This window comes from Uranotaenia lowii, chromosome 3 (assembly GCF_029784155.1).
Source record: "Uranotaenia lowii strain MFRU-FL chromosome 3, ASM2978415v1, whole genome shotgun sequence".
Lineage (NCBI taxonomy): Eukaryota > Metazoa > Arthropoda > Insecta > Diptera > Culicidae > Uranotaenia > Uranotaenia lowii.
In genome coordinates this window covers 220,974,469-220,986,730 of record NC_073693.1, presented here as the reverse complement: position 1 = coordinate 220,986,730, position 12,262 = coordinate 220,974,469, and the positions used below count along the sequence as shown (strand labels likewise).

The 12,262-nt window shown below is 36.2% G+C and overlaps 1 protein-coding gene across 3 annotated transcripts in view; it reads right to left on the bottom strand.

The window, feature by feature from the left end:
* Nucleotides 1-904: 904 nt before the first annotated feature.
* Nucleotides 905-12,262, bottom strand: part of LOC129758325 (cAMP-dependent protein kinase inhibitor beta-like) — a 35,143-nt gene continuing 23,785 nt past the window's right edge. For 2 of the 3 annotated variants that reach the window (XM_055755811.1, XM_055755813.1), the window contains 2 exons: nucleotides 11,584-11,865; nucleotides 905-3,607 (listed from right to left, as the gene is read on the bottom strand). In XM_055755811.1, coding sequence (XP_055611786.1) covers nucleotides 3,525-3,607; nucleotides 11,584-11,865 — 365 coding nt within the window. In that variant the 3' untranslated portion in view covers nucleotides 905-3,524. The remainder of the gene's footprint in view (nucleotides 3,608-11,583; nucleotides 11,866-12,262) is intronic. The other variant, XM_055755812.1, reaches the window with a different exon arrangement.

Sequence of the window (12,262 nt, the reverse complement as noted above, 5' to 3'; positions counted from 1 at the left end):
ACAACTACAGATCCCTTGCCAAATCATCAACTTACGAGTAAATTTATCTGCGAAAACAAACTTGAATCTACCCTCAACATTCCCTTTACGCTTCGCAAGGTAAAATTTGTCACCGGGTATTTGTCCAAAATCCATTTTGACGTAAGTTTCGTCGTCCATCAAAATGCACCGTTGTACTTGGTCAACACTTTCTCGTACAACTTCCTTTCCCTGGTTTTGGCAACCAGGTTTTGTTTCAGCGTTCTGTTGGGGTGTTGTGTTTGCTTGCATGATACTACCGCAAGCCTTCTCGCAAACAAATTCGTCAAGCTGTACTGTGGTTCGTCTTGAACTTTTTCACCAAATCACGCAAGGAGATTCCAGGATTATTGTGAACTGATCGAATTACCTTTGCTTGCTACCTTGCTACGTGAGTGTGTAGAATTTTCTCTCGCCTGACTGCTTCAATCTTGATCAAATTTTCACCACTAAATAAACAAACCATCCGGATCAAAACACTGTCAATAGATTCGCGATGTGACAACCAGGGGCGCTGCAGTAAATGAAACGATGCAACCAGATTCTATGTGAAGCAGACTTTATTTCGACGTGTTTTGACATCAAATTAACATGTTTTCATTAAATTCCAGAACGAATCCAACGGTATTGAAATTAATCTTGAAAGTTTAATCAAAGATAATAGATATAAAGATACCCAACTCTTCACGTTTTTCATATAAATTCCAACAGACATTTTTTTTACAAACTCAGCACACTCTACTGAAGAAAAAGGTCAACATTTCTCACAAATTGTGTTTATAGATCGTAACATGTATGAAAAATGACGTTTAACTCAAGATGCACTCTGACTCTGAACATAAGGTAACTTTTTCTCATATTTCCTATGATTGATAACTCCGCAATCCTTGTTTCAGTTTTTTATCATTTTATTGTTCCGGTAATAAATAATTGTAATTTTATAAATATATAATAATATTACAATGTGTACCTAGAGCTTCAATCTGGTTAAGGGCCAACATATAAAATTTTAAATTTTACTAGTCCACCTGTTAGCTGTTGTCGGTTTGGTTTGTTGGTTTTATTGTTTCTGTTTAACTGACAGCTCTCATCAATTTCACACATCCAACTTATTGACTCATTTAAACGTTCCTTAACTTTTAATTAGTGTGGTATGTTTTGTAATATTTGTGGGCTTTGTTCAATTCAATTGACACAACAGGATAAGATTTAATCTTTCCTTTCTGTTCTTAGCGTATGTATAAGATCTTATAGAAAATCGGTAGAAAGATGTTTTTTTTGTTGTTCTGGCAACGAAACTTTGTTTCTCTTTCAATTTTCAAACAAGAAATTTTTGCAACTGATGACTACCACAAAAATTGATCTATTGTTCAGATCACTATCTGTTAACAAACATTGTCTTCAAACTACACAGATGAGATATACAAGAAGCAGCAAAATTAACGAATCTATGTTAAGTAAAATTATACAAAAAAAGTTCTTTTTGATTTTGTTAATTTTCGCTGTATTGAACAATGTTCGAGATTGGTTGCCATTTTATCAAACTATTTTTTTTGTCCTGTTTCTCGAATGTTATGCAACAGATCCGAATAATACTTTCAGCATTAACTTTTTCTACGAAAATTATTCAGTATTTTTATAGATCTAATCTACGATTATGAATATTTTAATTCGTTAACTCTTTTTTCGAATTAGTAAGAACTGTTTTCGAAGTTTTTATCACTGGGTAACTAATTGAAAGATTTTTTATTTATTTTTTTGCTTTATCAATGTACAAAAATTAATTAATCGCGCATCGTTTTTGAAAATTTCCCTCCATCTGTCTGTTCAGAAAGCAATAGTTAAACGTATCGTACTTATTTCCTTCGTTGAAAGCGGACATAACACAAAATTTATTGATAAGTAAAATCAGGTTACGCATTGTTGTGATTGACTCTAACGAATTCGATTTGTGCGTTATAGAACATTAAGGTTCAGTTACATTAGTTTGAGATTATGTTACAAAACATGTGAATTAAAGCTGATGTTAGACTAAGTAACGGGGTAATATTTTTGTAGTATTCCGGGCCGGTACGTTGGTTACATTCTATGGAAAACAGTTTTAAAACGTAATGAAATATGTCATTACTCTTGCTACATGTGGACAGTTTCAATGCCATTAAATATTTTCAATAGAAAGCAGAAAAAAATCCACAAGAGCAAATGCACAATTGTGTATGGTCGTATCCGCAGATGATAACTTCGCGAAATTCGCAGGCATATGTAGTTGGGATTGATTCCGTGCATTAAGTTAAAGATTTTAGAGAACAAAAAAATGTTGAATTGACCAAAGGAACATTTTTTAAATGGTTAGAAAGGAAAGCGTTTTCAATTTTTGACAATATATTTTAAATATAGTAAACGCTCCAAATTCAAATTGAATGAATTATAGAACGTAACTCCGCTTTGTTATCGATGTGAAATAAGGAAATATTCCAATATCAATCAAATTAAAGAACATTACTGAACCATGGACCCAACTTTGCCAAAATATTCCTGTAGATAAAATGCATTCGTGCAGTTAGGATAATTTGAATTTATTTCAGTGAACGTCCGGAACACATTACATTTTGTCGGAAAAGAGTAGAATATTGTAGGTTTAACTAAATGTAGCCTATAGAATAATTGAATGCTTAATTGAATTAAAATAAATTTAGCTTAAGTATTTTTAGTTATAATGGTTCAAGTGAATGGATCTAACATTGAGTCAACGATAACTTGTCTGACGAGCTAAAACGAAAATTTAAATCAAGATTGCTTTGTACTCTAATAATACAGATGAAGATTACACTTGGAAACAATGAGAATAGCTATTGCTTCGAGTACCTAAGCTAGAAACTATATTCTTTACTAATACAGCTCAAATAATCTCTTCGCAGTCATTTAATTCCATTACTAAACTAACTTTAGAAACATGGCATGAGTTGGTTGTATGCTGCTTAAACGAACAAAGAAAATTGAATGTTTTAAATTTTGACTGAATAAGTTAATGTACAAGTTCTTCGATTCAAACTACGAGAAACAGATTTCCATTTAAAAAGCCAAAACATATTCGAAATATTTTCGTTTTCAAGTTTTGTGATGCATTTTCAAAAATTTGTTAAGCCATATCAAAGCTCCTTCGTCATCAGTGTTTGTGAATTTCTACAATCAATACTTTGATTTCTAGCTAAACGAGATCTTGGTTCATTCCTTTTTTTCTATACGTCATTGTTGTTTTTGTGATTCCTTTCGTACTGAACTGTTTCAAAATGTATTTATGGGCAGCTCATTGAATCAAACACAGCCGTCCAAGACAAACAGGTTGGCGTGATGAGCACGTGGCATGGATGGATGTCCTGCGATGATAAAGCATCAATATTATGTTTGCTATAAGAATGCTTCACATCCCTTCCAACTTTTTCAAATGAGGTGACGTTTACCTGTTTACTTTTCTAATGCTAGAGTAATTGATTTCGTTGAAGCATTTACGATCCACCACTACTGGTGGAGGGATTGGCTGCAGCTTCATTGCTGGTGGCTGTTGTGCTGGTTTGTTTTGCAGGACAATCTGGAAGAAGGGATAGTTGGTTTGGTATTGATTGCCGTTTTTTGGAGAAGAATTTGGTAAGCTGATGGGATGGAATGAGGAAAATTTGAAATATGAGGTTGGTAATATATAATGCGGTATGTGTTAGCGCGTAAAATTAAGGCTTGCTAATGAGTCACATAATGCTGAAGCATAACAAGAGAAAACAAACCAAATGAGAGCAAATTTATTAGCAGTTGAGCAGAATAACCACTGCTGTGATCGGATATACATATCTTCCAAACGACCTATAAGAATGGTAATCAGTCCAGTTCTATTCAAGCCAACATCAACCAAAAAAACAAAAACACTTCATTGAAAATTTACTACTACTATCTACTACATAATTCATAATTTAAGCTTCAAGGAAACCCGTGTTCAAAAGAAATCGACCTTAGGGGACCAAAGTTATTGATAATAAAACTGATTTTTCAGATTCCTACCAACAAAATGTCTCCAAATCTCATACAAATTTCAGGCCTGTTGAGCGACCCCTCCCCGTGATCCGATCTAGCCCAAATATGATATGAGACCTTGTACTAGGCCTTGGATCTATTTCAGCCTGCAGCGCATAACTTTTTCAAAAGTAAGGTTATTTCGGCAACCTACGTACACTACCACTATCGTCTGATCCCGCACATCGGGAGCTGGATCGGAAGAAGGCACGGTGAAGTGGACTTCTATAACGCAAGTTTGTAAATAGTCTGTGCATAATTTAGTATTTTGAAGACTTAAACAAATAAATAAATATAACGCAATTCCTGACTGGTCATGGATGCTTCATGAAGTACCACTACCGGTTTAGACATGTGGCTTCGCCATACTGCCCAGATTGTGGTGGAGAAGAGGAAACACCTGAGCATGTGGTGTTTGTCTGTCCGAGGTTTGCGGCGGTACGTACTTCCATATTTGCCGCCTGTGGGCCTGACACGACAGCAGATAACGTTGTACAAAGGATGTGTGCGGATTCCAACACTTGGCATGCGGTCAGCGATGGGTTCACCCGGATTATGACTGCCCTGCAGAGGAGCTGGAACCAACGGCAGTCACGGTGTAGGATGACTCCATCGGCGGGGAGCATCTGAGTAGTGTGCGTCCGATCCCTTGATCGAAGCTACAAAGATAAGGCAACATCTTCTGCGTAGCGGAGGTCAGGGGTGCGCCGCGAACGTGTGTAGGATACCCCAATGTCGGGGGGTATCCGAGTAGTGCCGCTTCCTAAGAGGGAAACTGCGGGGATAAGACTATACCTTCCTCGTAGCGGATCTCGAGGGAAGAGGGTTAACCACTGTCGGGGGATACCCACGGGTAGAGAGGCTCTCGACGCCGGGCGAGCCTCTCGAGTCGGTGTAGGATGTCGTCACTGTCGGGAAACATCCGAGTCGTAGCGTTCCAAGTCCCGAATGTGTGCCGTGGCAGGCGCGAGTCTAGGATAAGCTGCTCTCGATCTGGCACACAACGGGCAGGAAAATCCGCGGGCCAAAAATCCTAGGGTTGCCAGCCAAGGGGGATAAAGAAGACCGGACAACGGTCGGAATAGACTGACCCCATCGACGGAGGGCTGTCGAGTAGAGTGCGTCCGACCCCACGGTTTGAAGTTACAAAGATAAGACAATACCTTCTGCGTAGCGGATGCCGTGGGTGCGCCGCGTTCGTGCGTAGGATGCTCCACCTTCGGGGAGTATCCGAGTAGAGCGGTTCTCAACGACAGAAGCTGCGGGGATAAGACTTGACCTTCTTCGCAGTGGAAATCGTTGGGAAAGGGTTATTCCACGTTCGGGGAATACCCACGGGTAGAGTGACTCTCGACGCCGGGTGAGCCATTCGAGTCGGAGTAGGATGACGTCTTCGTCGGGGATCATCCGAGTCGTTGCCTTAAATCCCGCGCGTGTGCCGTGACAGGCGCGAGTCTAGGATAAGCTGCTCTCGATCTGGCACACGACGGGCAAGGTGGCAAACTTCAAACCCTGAAGATAAGAGGTCGGGCTTCGAGTCGTTAGAGGAGAGGTCAGGCCTCAAACCTTCAGGCGGAGAGGTTTGTGTGGTCAACCCCGAGTCTTTATGATAAGAGGTCGGGTCCCGAGTCGTAAGAGGAGGGATCAGGCCCCTTACCAACAAGAGGAGGGGTACAAGTGGTCACCTCGAGTCATTGCGAGGAGAGGTCAGATTTCAAGTCGTTAGAGGAGAGATCGAGCCTCAAGTCGTTAGAGGAGAGATCAGGCCTCAAGTCGCGAAGAGGAGAGGTTTGTGTGGAAATCTCGAGTCATTGCGAGGAGATGTCGGTTCTCAAGTCGTTAGAGGAGAGTTCAGGCGTCGAGTCGTAAAGACGAGAGGTTTTGCTGAAAGTGGTCTCGTTGAGTATTGCCTTGGAGCGCATTAGCGCGAATAGACCTCCCACTATTGAAGCATAGTGTACTAAACAGTTCGAGGTGGGAACCAGGTCTGCGGCCCCAGGTGGAGTTTAGGGAGTAGAGGGTATACACGAAGTATATCATGAGTCTTCCATGGACCCAGAGTAGCAAACTGGGGGGACGCGGTGGCTCGCTGTGCCTTGGAATACAATCCGTAAACCGGGATTTACCACCTGTGGTTACCAACTAAAAAAAAATACGGTTTGTTTATTCGGACATTGTTGCACTGGTTTTGACCTGGTGTTGCACTGCCATCGGGCGGTAGTGCCCCGAAAATTTTGTCAGTGTTGCGAGAGAGCGTGTGAGTGAGTGAGGTAGCAATACACTGGCGACGATTTGTGTTTGTTTTTATCGGGTACGGTGGAACACTGAACGAGAGGAGAAAACAAATACGGTACTATACAGTTGTTACACTATTTGTTTTACTCTTCTATTCTTAGAATAATGATACCTGATTTTTTTCTTAAATCATTTTAGAATTCCATTCAATTTTCTCGTTGAACCTAGATTGGATGCCACATCATGATAAATCGTAGAACGAACACAAATAGTAAAATGCGCTCCGAATCGATTGTTGCTGCCAATGTTGATCAGGTTTGTGAAGTTGCCTTGAATTCCATTTTCGTAACATTATCCTATTTCCTATCCATTGGATAATAATTTAGTTCATGATGCCTCAGAGAACCATTAAAATTCCAAAAGCTGTGCTTAACGCTGTTTCATGTAATGATAAACTAAACGTAGCTCACATTAAAGTGCTAAGCATTTGTGCACGCCGTATGACGAAATTTAATGAGCTTAAATATTCGATCCTGGGTAGTAAAATCGATATATTTTTCATGACAGAGACTTGGTTAAATGACACCGTGCTAGATTCAGCTATCGGTTTTAATTTAGTTCGAAATGATCGAAATAGAAATGGAGGCGGAATCTGTATTTACATCAAAAGTGGTATCAGATTTAAAATTATCTCAAAATCATGCAATGAAAGTGCTAGCACTGAGTTTATGTTAATTGAATTGTTTTGTAACGATAACATGTTTTTTGGAGTTTACTACAATCCACCCGGACAAGATTGCTTTTTAATGCTTCGAAATCATTTTCAACAACATACAATTCGTTATCAAAACTCGTTTCTCATAGGAGATTTTAATTGTGATCTTCTCAAACGATCTCCTAGAATTAAACACTTTAAAGATACCTTATCAAGCTCTAGTTTTATTAATATTAATACGGAACCAACTTTTTTTCATAACAGAGCCTGTTCACTGCTTGATTTATTTATGACCGACTCGGTCGAAAGCATTCATAAACTTAGTCAAATTTCGCTGCCTGATGTATCTAATCATAATTCAATTTTAAGCTCTCAATTTCTCGAAACAAAATCTTTGTGGTGGCTATTTGTTTCGTGATTACATCAATTTTGATCACGTCGCACTTTCTCATTACCTCAATAACATAAACTGGAACTTTTTTTCCGCATTGATAATTCTGATATCCTTGTTGAAATATTAAATTATTTTTTGCAATCTCTGCACGACTTTTCCATTTCGATTTCCATTTTAATGGAAAGAAGTTTAAGTCATAAAAATTCCCAAAAAAAACAATAGACATGACATACATAATTCAAGATCAGCTAGTCTTTTGAGTTCGATTTCAAAAATATTTGAAAAGTTAATAAAGCAACAAATCTCGGACTATACAAATCAGAATAATCTTTTAAGTAGCAATCAATCTTCAGATCCAAGGTTCAGATCCAACCGTAGCACAGAAACTACCTTAATTAAAGTACATAATGATATTGCAGTTTCTCTTGACAAAAAAGGATAAGCTATTCTTCTTTTCAAAGATTTTGCTAAAGCTTTCGACAGAGTATTCCACAAAAAAATAATTGAAAAATTAATTTATAAACTCTCAAGGTCGTGTCCAGAGCGTTTTCATTGATGACTATTTATCTGATGTGACATTAATCAGGAGTTCCACAAGGTTCTATTCTTGGACCCATTCTTTTTTCTCTTTTCATCAATGTACCCTCGGTTCTGAAATTCTTTAGTATCCAGATGTTTGCAGATGATGTTTAAATCTATTATTGCTGTGACAAAACATTACCTATGAACAGCGTCTCCAGTTTTCACATTCACAACAGGAAAATCTTTCAAATGAAAGGCCAAAGCATACTACTGTTAGTTTGCTTACGATGATTTCAGTTGAAATTCGCCGGTGTTTCGAATGATGATGACATTTATGATTTTCAAAGTGCACCTGATGATTTTCAAATGAAAATCGAGATCTTCAATTTCAAACAAAAATGAAAATTTAATATTTTTATTTGATTTTTTTTTCAATTTAGTTTTTTTGTGATTATAATTTTTTTAAAAAGCAACTAAGCCAAGAACTCTAAATTCATTTAAAATTTATATAAATTTTTTATTTAAGCAAGAGGAATCGATTTTAAAGCAACAAAAAATTGTAATATCAAAAAAAAAATTTTTTTTCAATTTCGACAGCTTGATTCTGTAAAAACCGTCCTTATAATTTGTATTTTTAGACTAATAATCTATTTATTTGAAGATTTTCAGCAAGGCATGAAAATGAAAGCGATGATTTTCAATCGAAAAAAAATTCTTTCATTTGATTGTTATGCGGACCGGTTTGAATGTCTTGTTCACTGACTTTCATAGCAACCTGAAGCTTATAAGTTTTCTTTTGGCGGCAAAAAAGTTATTTGATTGTGAACTTTCAAAGCAGTCTAGATTCGAAAGATTGAATGAAAACTGGAGACCATGCCTATGAATATAGTCTTAGAATTATGATTTACAAGAAGTAAACGAATGGTCCAACTTTAATCTACTACCAAATAACCCTACCAAAACTAAGGCTCTGTTCTTTCAATAGATGGCACAGAACTTTAGAATATCGGAGGCTCCATTTGGCAAACTCTGAAATTATTCTCACCGATCATGCTGAAATCCTTGGCTTTGATCATGAACTGTCGTGGAAAAAACAAGTCAACAAACAATGTAGCAAAATCTATGGAGCTCTGAAATGGCTTAACCTCACTGCAAGACATCTCGATATCGAAACTAAACTAAAAATAAAAATAAACTAAAAATATATTTATAATAACAAAAAAAAGTTACTTCAAACATAATTTACACAGATCTATTCTTTTGCAAAAATATTCTTGCATTAAAAAAAATTCTCAAAGTGTTTATGGTTCATTCAGTAGATGGTTAGCTTTGTTATGCAGAAAAATGTGAATTTGATTTCAGTGAAAAAAGTTACAAATAATTGTTCAACATATATTTTTATTTTGAGTCAGTTTCTTGTGGTTAAATTATGAAGAAATAACTGTTCCGGTTTTATTGGAAACAACCTCTGTATCAGGGAGAAAAATCTTATAAGTTTTGGCAACCACACGCTAAGCTAAGGCTAACTCTAAGGATTTATACAAAAACCAATTTGAAGTGTACGGTTTTGGAAATCAAAGAGACTTAACAGTGTACATATTTTTTTAACTATAAGCTTAGTTATGGAATGCAGATTACAATAAGAAGCCATTGTTTTAAAAATTGATTTTGCCGTCTTGAATTCGAATCATTTGTCAGATTCTATCAAATCTAGTGATGTTGGGTTTTATTAAGTTTTGAGCTAAATGAATCATTGATTACTTTTAAATCGACAACCCTCTTTAAAAAAAAACAAAAACTGATTTGAAATCAATTTTTTATCCTTCATTTGATAGAGGATTAATATATCTCCTAGCATTTCTAGTTTCAAAGAAACAATATTCGAGAATAATTCCTGAAGGGTTAAAAATACATCAGAAAAAATAAAACTATTTTTGACATCATTGAAGAACATTCATGAGCATTTGGTATCAAAGATTCAAATTTCGTTAACAACTTTATTGAAGACTGCAATTTTTTTTACTTATGCTTAGGAAAAAATATTTGATTTTAAAAAAATCCTAAATATCTTTTAATTCTCATATTTTACCGTACTGTGATGAATAAACTCAGTTTTTTCAGAAGATTAAACTACTCGCGGTTTTCGAAAAAGTTTATCATTGATTCGAAACCTTCGACTTAAGTATCTTAGAAAAGTTCTAAAATGTTGATAAAAATTCAAAAATAACACTTGAATTACAAAAACTAGAGCTAGCAGAAAAAAACCAAACTGCATATTTGGATATGTCGCCCTCAAATCAGTCAAAATCAGCTCTTAAACCCTCTTCAAACGGAAAAACGTAAATGTTGTTGCCTTGTACCATCGAAAAGAAAAAAATAAAAATTATCAATTTTATCGCAATATTTTGTTGTTTTGTTTAAATATTTTACTCGAAACACAAATATGCATATTTTAAGTGAAGTGCCATGCGCATGCAATATTGAATCATTTTAACATTTTAAAGAATTTGCTAAGTGTCTTCTACCGACATAAACACACCCTCATAAAAAAGCTCGTGAAAATTTTGAAGTGTTTCTTAAATTTAATAGGAGTATTTTGTATCAATTTTGTCACGATTTTCGCAAATTTTCAAAGGAATCTCAACATCCCAAGCTTTAAAAAGTGTAATTCGAAATTTTCTGGATTCATTATGACCAATCATCGAAAAATGTTTATTTCGAAAGAACAACTAAAAAAAAAATTTGGACCCCGTGATGGTATTTTTTTAACTCTCGAATTAAACATTATCACTCGAAAATTAGAATATAAGCATATTTTCATTCGAAACAAAAATTTAACTTTGATTCACTTGTTTTAACATGATTGATAGTTTTTTTTTAATGAATCATGATGTGCGATACTTGAAAAAAAATTAAGAGACTTTTTTGATTTCTCATCTCTTTCTTCGAGGCAATTTTAAACTCTGGATTTCGGTAAAATTTTTATTTTTTTAAAATTTAGATGGCTAATTGAAGAGAGATCAGAGTAGTTAATAAACTTAAAAACTTATGATATTCCTTTTACACATTTTTTTAACTGTTCAATTCTGTCTTGGACATTCAAATTATTATTCTGAATTTTGGATTGAATCCCTGATCTTCGAACCAAAACTGAATTTCGGTTTCCTTTTGTCCGGTTTTGGGTCTAAATTCCCGGTTTTCCCGGTTCTGTGGCCACCCTGTTATTATTATTATTAATTTGGTTGATAAAGATAACCGGTTGATAGGTATATATAAATATAAAAATGGTCGGTAAAATTTAACTAACATTTGGTAAATAATGATATTCCAATATTGTCAAATTTTAGTCTATATCAGAGCAATTATAAATTAAAATTTCAAATTTTAATCCATAATAATCACAAACTTATCGAATTAATAAACTGTTTTTAACAGTTCCCGAATCAATCACTAGTTTAATTCATATTGTTCCATACGTGAAAATAAATATACAGCCCGTGAGAGTGCAACCTTTCCAAGTGCATTGAACGCAATGTTATCATCACGTACATGCTTCAATGCCAGGGAAAATCCGACCGATATGCGTCGATTCTGTGCCATTAAAAATATAAAAAAAACCCACGGTATCAACACTTACCAGATGTCGACAGAGCTCCTAGTTGTGTTGGCAAATCGGCCGTCGTGGTAGTGCAATGCGTGCCCAGAATATCCGGCAGCGCGTTACGTCTCCCAATGCGACCGGTATTGTAGAATTCGGTGTGAACATCGTCACCTTCACCAGTTCCGCTTCCTGACCCGTCACCTCCAACGCCTGCACCACCACCTGGTCCTCCGCCACCGCCGCCACCCACACCACTTTCACCGGGTGCCGATTCCTTCATTTTATCCATTTCGCCAACGAGCTTGAGAATGTTCAACACTAACCAAAAACGAAACATAAACATAAAGAGTTCTCGTTAGATAACACATCAATCGTACAGAACAAAATGCCATTAATATAGATATGCTTATATCGAAATTAGATTCAAACCAAGCACAAGCAAGTCAAGATGCAAGGCGATTGAATTGACGTCAGAGTCGCGTCGAGTAAAAATGTGACGTCGAATCGCCTCTTGGTGACTGTTATTGCTGTGATAAGATATGGTTAGAATTGGCTGCTTCTTTGGTTTCACGACTACTCGGTGGAAATGTAGGCTAGATCACACGCTTTTCTTCATAAATTTAATTAATTCAATTAATCTGTCGTCACGCTGTTTGGGTTAGTTAAGATTAGCAAAACAGAAGAAAAATGTAAAACATAGGGGGCGTTCAGTTCA